The sequence below is a fragment of the Nannospalax galili genome, unplaced genomic scaffold (genome assembly GCF_000622305.1).
Source record: "Nannospalax galili isolate Female #2095 unplaced genomic scaffold, S.galili_v1.0 scaffold183, whole genome shotgun sequence".
Lineage (NCBI taxonomy): Eukaryota > Metazoa > Chordata > Mammalia > Rodentia > Spalacidae > Nannospalax > Nannospalax galili.
The window spans coordinates 991,599-998,971 of NW_008350555.1; the positions used below are offsets into that span (position 1 = coordinate 991,599).

Genomic DNA, 7,373 nt, shown 5'->3' on the forward strand with positions numbered 1-7,373 from the left:
AAGAGATATTAGAATTTCCATTTGTCACCTCACCATTTAAAGAGATCGTTCTTGCCCTGTGAGTAGCCTTGGCACCTCTGTTCAAAATCAGTTTTAATTTCTGGAGTCTTACTGATCAGAGCCTGCCCTTTTCTTTATGGCTTCCTTTGGGGGGGGGGTAACTCCTTTCTGGTTAGCAACTGTCTTAGGAAGTCTTAACAACTAAGTAAAGAATTCCTATCCTTAGAAGTCACTCAGCCTCTTAAGGTATCCTCCTGTTCTCTATATCTCTTAGAGATGGTTATTATGAAATTCAGAATTGTATCAAACCATGGTGCTGTTTGACCAGCAGTTGCTAATCAAGCCCACCATAGCCCTATAGCCCTCCATGGCCCATGTCGGTCATAGTTACCTGTACCATCTCAGAATCTAGTCTTTCCTTACATCATTTGGAGTTATTGAAATACCAGTTTCAGAACTTAACAGAAAAACTTAAGAATACAGAGTAGAATATGTTTTAGGTCTCTTTTTGTCCACATGTCAATTATCAAAAGAAGAGTAAAAAAAGCAAGAAATGGTGATCTAGACAGTACTTTGTATAATTTTAAGGTTTTGCTGAAAAAAAGATCTTCACAATTATTTTTCTGTTTCGGTAATGTTTTTTTTCCTGTAGAAAAACTGTGATGCTTTGGCCTTTCATAAAATGTTACTAGAGCCAGGCATGGTGGCACACACCTGTTATCCCAGCACTAGGGAGGCAGAGGCAGGTGAATCTCTGTGAGTTCAGGCCAGCCTGGTCTGCATAGCGAGTTCCAGGCCAGCTGGGGCTACAGGGAGTCCCTGTCTCAAAACAGACCGAAAAATAAAATGTTACTAGGACTATATAGTGGGTAATAAGTTCCTAACAATTTAAATGACTATCTAATACTCGAATCTTTATGCTTTTTAGAATATATTTTCAGAATTTATCACAATTGAAATGTTATTTCATGGCAAAGCTTTAGAGGTCTTCACTGCTGCCTACCAAAATATACAAAAGATTGATGAGGATGAAGATTTAGAGGTAAGACTAAACTCAGTTCTAATAATATGACAGTGTTGAAGAAAGCACTAGATTGTACAGGTAAAAATAAATCAGTGCTTTAACAAATTTTTATTGTGTGTAACCCAAATAACTGACCTTTTGTGATTTTTTTTTCCATTTATATTTTGTTAATGGATGTCACTTCCAATTCTCAAGCTAAAGTTTCTTAATTTTCCCTCCCTAACCTGTTAATTACAAAATAGTAGCAAATGTTTATGTAGTGATTACTTTGAACAAATATATATTTAACTATGCTAATTAATCCTCCCACCAACTTCAATAAAAAGTTACTATCTTCATTCTAAGGATAAGAAAACTGAAACACAATGAAGAAACCTCCCAAAGTCATGTAGCTAGTTAAGTAGCACAGGAGGGAGTTCAATCTAGCATCTAAGACAATGCTGTTCTCAATGTTTTATTCACAAGACTACAGGTATAGTTCTAGTTCTGGATGAGTGACATGAACTATTTCCTGCGAGAAACAACACTGCATTGAGTAGCAGGTTCATAGATGATCCCCTTTTTCTGTAAAATTGGAGTCCCCTTTATATATATTTTCAGTGTCTTTTCTAAGATCCCCAACATGCCATTTGTGAACTAAGGCTAAAGTTATTTTAAGCTCTTTGGTCCTTAAAATTTTTCCTTATTCCAGAAGCCCTAGATATGTCACACTACTCACTTTATAACTTTTCATTACTTGTAATGAGCTAAGTCATTTGTGAGAGAGAGATCCATGAAAAACTTGTTGTTTCAGGGCTGTGGTAGATGTATTTTTGAGCATTTTCCTGCACTTCCAGTGGTAATACGTAGCAAATTAATTTCATCTTCCTGCTAAAATGGATATACTATTTACCTCATCAGATATTTGATCAACAACTGTTTATTCAGCACCTATTTTGCCAAGCACTAAGTGCTGCAGATTTAGCATCATAGATATAGTCCATATTATCAAAGCAGGAAGTTAAAATCTACCAGAGATTGATTCAATTAAAAATTGTATGCCAGGCATAGTGGTGCATGCCTTTAATCCTAGCCCTGAGAAGGCAGAGGCAGGTGGATCTCTGTGAGATCAAGGCTACCCTGGTCCACATTGTGACTTCCAGACAGGGTAAAACTATGGAGACCCGGTCAAAAAACAAAACAAAAAAACTGTGTAGCCATTTCAGTTTTTAATGCCACCAGTTCCATAAGGTATAACATGTGATAGCGGGTTCCAGTGTATTGAAAAATCAAAAAAGCTTGAGATGAGGAGGATGCCTAGCAAGAACTTCGAAATGGTATATACAAAAGTCCTGAGGCTCTGTGAATGAAGAACAATGCACTTTAAATAGTTAGCATTGTACAGGACACAGGTACTTGCTGAATGAACCATAGCTCTCAACTACTGTTATATCATCTAGCAACTGTGACTGGGAGAGACCAGGGGAAGTAAAATTATATGCTGTAGGTCACACAATATTAGCTAGAGGTTTCTTAGAAACAGGAGAAAAAATATGCAAAGGACATAAAAAGACCTTGCCTTTACTTAGACTTTATGAGAACCAGAGATTTCATTGCTGCAGCAGCTAGCTTTTCTGCAGTTAGTTGTATTACAAATCATCATACTTGTTCTTCACATAAAAAGTATTCAAAGGCCCATTTCCCCTTCAAAAATAATTTCTATGTAAAGATTCACTCCTGGATCTTGGATATTGTAAAATGTGTTGCCAGTACATTCACTGTTCTGTAAATCTGTTGTTTTACCCTAAAAGGGCTTAATAAATATTTTAAGTGGTTTAAGCTTTTATCTCAAGGGTTCTATATCTATTTCCTACTTGTTTTACCTTTGCTAGAAGTTTAAAAAGGGATGTTCAAAAAAAATAGATCCCCTCTGCAAATTAGTCATGCAGCTGTTGTACGTACCTGGATGTCAGAGTTCATGTCTCCTAACATGGAAGTAAAATTTGCTAACCTAATTATTAGCATTCCTGAATTATCCTAAAATACAATTCTTATATCCTAAATTGTATCCCTGGATTCCATTTGTGTCCTGCAGTGGGCTTAAAGGAATCTGGAGGCATCTCTTTGGTTCTTTTTTTCCACAACATGGGGATTATGTCTGGTTACCATTTATTAGGTAAACGTCAATTTAATTAATGCCATTTACTCAGAGGAGTTACAAAGAGAAATGGGGTTTCTTGCACTAAAGAAAGGTAAGACTAGTTGTGGAAACATCTGATGAAAAAGTGTCTTCACAATTAACCATGAGGGTAAGAATAGGAGCTATTGGCTACGCAACAGGGGAAGCAAAAGAGCAAAAGATAGCATTTGACTCGGCTCTTCAAAGATTAGTAAATTTAGAGATCTCAGGCTGAGGAACCAGAATTACAAAGGCACAATACACAGTGGGTTCTCCATACAGGTTAGTACTGTAGACTGAGACTAACCTAGTAAAGAGTAGCCTTAGGCTTTGAAGGTCACCTAAAGCGTTTGACTCTGGTCGTCAAGAGGCACAAATTTTATTTTTTTTAGTTAAGAAATAATATATTTTGGTCTTCAGTAATATAAGGCTAAATAACCTATGAAGAAAGGTATGCAGTCAGTAAGCAGAAGTACCCCAGGTAAAATTTAGGGAGAATGCCCAAGCTTAGAGCTTGACCTACTAGGTAGAACTGAGTCTTTACCTATACTGAAAGCTTGACCTACTAGGTAGAACTGAGTCTTTGAAAGCAGCTATTGGTAAATATGGCTATGTAAGCTTATTATTAAATATAAGTAAAAAATCAGTTCCTCATCCACATGAACCATATATTCTATGTGTTAACCACATGTAGCTAGGGGCTTTTTGGACACTTCCTTCATCTCAGAACATGTTAATGAATAGTATTAGAACGGAAAGTAATTGGGAATATGAACGTGGCTATCCAAACACATATGAAGTATACAGAGAATTGGTTGGTTGACAGCCATTAAACACTGCAGATGTAGGGCTGGGTATGGTGGTGCATACCTTTGATCCCAGCACTCTGGCAGTCAGAGGCAGGCAGATCTCTTGAGTTCCAGGCCAATCAGGGCTATATACTGAGACCGGTCTCAGGGTGGTTCAGTACAAAGTCAGAGAAGATAGAGACCATCAAGATAAAGATCTGACAAGTGAGTTGTGGAATGAGGAAGCCCAATTCTACTTTGTTGGAAAAAATGGAGAATTAAAATAACTGAGTTTTTGAAAAGTTACACCTTGAAGTAATAAAAAACAAAAGTAGAAAGACTGAGCAATCTGGGCATGGTGGTACACACCTTTGATCCCAGCATTCAGGAGGCAGAAGCAGGTTGATCTGAGATGGAGGCCAGCCTGGGCTGGGACTAGGGAGACCCTGTCAAATAAAAAAATTAAAAGAAAAAAAAAGGACTGAGCAAGCAAGCACACACTTGTTTTCTAGAAGAAAACTTTGGAAACCAAAAGCTTTGTATATTTAAAGTTTTGGATTAAGGGAAAATACACATTGATAAAGATTAGAATGCTGTTTAAAAACAAAACAAAAGATGGAGTAAAGAGTAAGAGGGGAAAACTGAAATTCCCACCTGATCTTGACTCTTCATCTGTTAGAAAAATGGGGTGTTGGGGAGGAGGGGATAGGAAAGCTTGAGAAAGTGATGACATTTCAGAGTACTGACAAGTCATGGCAGTCCAGATCCTAATGAGGTTGGAATTCCTTGTGAGCAGGGCTCCAAGTGTACTGATTTTTCCATAGTAGTCCTGTATATACCTCTTATCAAGTTGCATGGTTCAAATACAATTATTTTAGTCTTCACTTTTCCAGTTTAGACTGTTTTTCCACTTGCATTTACAATAACTCAAATCTTTGTCCATGGTGAATGTTTTGGAAAATCTTAAGAACAGAACATCTATCTATATATTCATTAGTATCTGCTTTATAATGTTGCTTTATCATTGCGATAGGTTTTCCGAAATTCTCTGTATCTACCAGATTATCCATCTCGTTTAGATATTGTAAGAGCAAATTCAAAGTCACCTCTTCAGAGATCACTGTCTGCTAAGTGCACAACTGGAACAGGACAGGTGAGCTGAAAACTGATTTAATGGAATCTGAGCTGCTGCGAAAGCAGCTCAGATTCTATTAAATTAATAAAAGTTGTTTCCCTTGTTATTTGATTTTGTAACTCTGGGCCTAGTGTTTCTTATATAACTATAATGAATGAGGCAGCACACTGGAGAACAGAAATAGAAAAGACAATGCTGATGTAGATATTGTCTGATATAATATGAAGGGCATAGATTCTGAAGTCAAACAGAAATCTTGGCCAATCTGTACAGAAATCATACCTAAAAGTGGTTATTTGCTAAAAGCTCATGGATCCAGAGCCACAGCTCTTTAGATATCTAAACAGCCCAAACCATAAGATAACCATAATGTGACAAAATCTGATGTAGAGGGCTATAAATTTTCATATGTGGCTTAAGAATTTAAAATCAAAAACATTTTCAAAATATAACTTTAAAATCTTGACTTAAACCTCCTTTCATGTGATTGTAAGCATGGGGCATAGAGAATGTCTGTGCACTGTTAAAGATGTTGAAGAGTGTCAGCAGCACAAACACATACACAATGTGACAAACCCCTGTATCTCCAAACATTGCTAAGGGTCCCCTGGGAGGTATAATCATCCTCAGAGATAATTTTAAGCAAGATACTCCAAGGGTAGTGTCAAGATGTACAGCTGATGAATTTGTTCTCAACTCATTACATTTTTAAAAATCATACTTTTGTCATTATTGTCTAATTAAAGTATCTTTTGTTTTTGCCATTTACTTGATTCTCATTCCAATACTGTTTTAGTAACCCAAGAACTGTTTAACAGTCACAATACACTGAGGTAGCATGTTACTGAAGCATACTAATGGCTAAGTGCAATCAAATGGTTAACCTCATATATACTGAAAAAGGAAGACTTCGACCTTAAAATATGATTCATAGAAAATTTTCATTATTAAAATTTATTCCTTAGCTGGGCGTGGTGGCGCACGCCTTTAATCCTAGCACTCGGGAGGCAGAGGCAGGCAGATCCCTGTGAGTTCAAGGCCAGCCTGGTCTACATAGTGAGTTCAAGACAGCTGGGGCTACAGGGAGACCCTGTCTCAAAAAGACCAAAAAAAGAAAAAAAAAATTTTTCCTTGTAGCCATTTTCTGAAATATTTGTTATGTATGCCCTGCCCTATAAGTAAAAAGATAACAAACATATATATTTTAAGTTTGTATTTTTTATTTTTTTGTGTTAATTTTTAACAGATATCCACCTGTCGATTAAGAAAGGATCAACAAGCAGAAGATGATGATGATGAAGAATTAGATGTTACAGAAGATGAAAACTAATTTTAAGAACATTTCCATATTCGTCTTAAATGATTTAAAATCTGGGATTACTGAATTGTAAAACTTTATACTTACTTGATAGGTTAAACTTCAAGATGAAATCCTATTAAGAAATGAAAAATTAAAAATGTATGCTGACAAAAAGTGAAGGTTCTTAAAAAATATTACATACCAGTCATTTTAATATCCAACCTATAGTAGTATGTGACTTTTTTGTAGAAGTTCTGTTTTTAAAAAAAAGATTATGTATTTCAAAGCATTTCAGATTAATGACAATACTTAGTTGAAGGTGCAGCAGTAAGTGGGTGATAAAAGACTTAATTCTTCTAATTAGCTTCTTGTAGGTTAAGGCTCCAGATTTTCAACACCAGGAAATCTAGTTACATACAAATTCTACTCCATGATGCCTTAAGTAAAAAGCATTTTTATTTGTATTAAAACCTTATGTTTCATCACTTGATATGTAGATTTACTGTTTTCAACAAGAATGTAATTTAAATAAAGGTAACACTGATATAAGGCTTTACAAATGTTTTAAGTTTCAGATTTTAAAAGGCCACATTCACCCTTTACTGCTGTCACACTAAAGCATTATATATATATTACTAATACTTAGAAGGCAAGTATTCTATTGGAATGTTGCCTCATCATTTGGAACACCGTAAAGCATTAAACATTCCATACTATTCTGCCAGGCTACCACAGTTATTAAACATGTACTTTATTGCTAAAATTACAAAACAATTTAGTCAGAGCCTTTCTGTGTATCTGACACTTCTGTTTCTTTTGGCAAAGAATTATGCTTTTGTTATTTTTATGAATCTCAATGAGATGTATAAAAATTGGGAATTTTAAATCATTTGGTAGGATTGGAAAAAGCAGTTATTCACAACAGAAAAATAAAAGACTTTCTAGAATGCTCTTTGACTTTTTCTTTT

The 7,373-nt window shown here is 35.6% G+C and overlaps 1 protein-coding gene across 1 annotated transcript in view; it reads left to right on the top strand.

The window, feature by feature from the left end:
* Fam92a (family with sequence similarity 92 member A) overlaps positions 1 to 7,352 on the top strand; it is a 24,597-nt gene extending 17,245 nt beyond the window's left edge. Inside the window, exons 7-9 of the mRNA XM_008847822.3 lie at positions 929 to 1,042; positions 5,004 to 5,123; positions 6,352 to 7,352. Of these exons, the coding sequence (XP_008846044.1) occupies positions 929 to 1,042; positions 5,004 to 5,123; positions 6,352 to 6,435 (318 nt within the window). The 3' untranslated portion in view covers positions 6,436 to 7,352. The remainder of the gene's footprint in view (positions 1 to 928; positions 1,043 to 5,003; positions 5,124 to 6,351) is intronic.
* Positions 7,353 to 7,373: the final 21 nt, after the last annotated feature.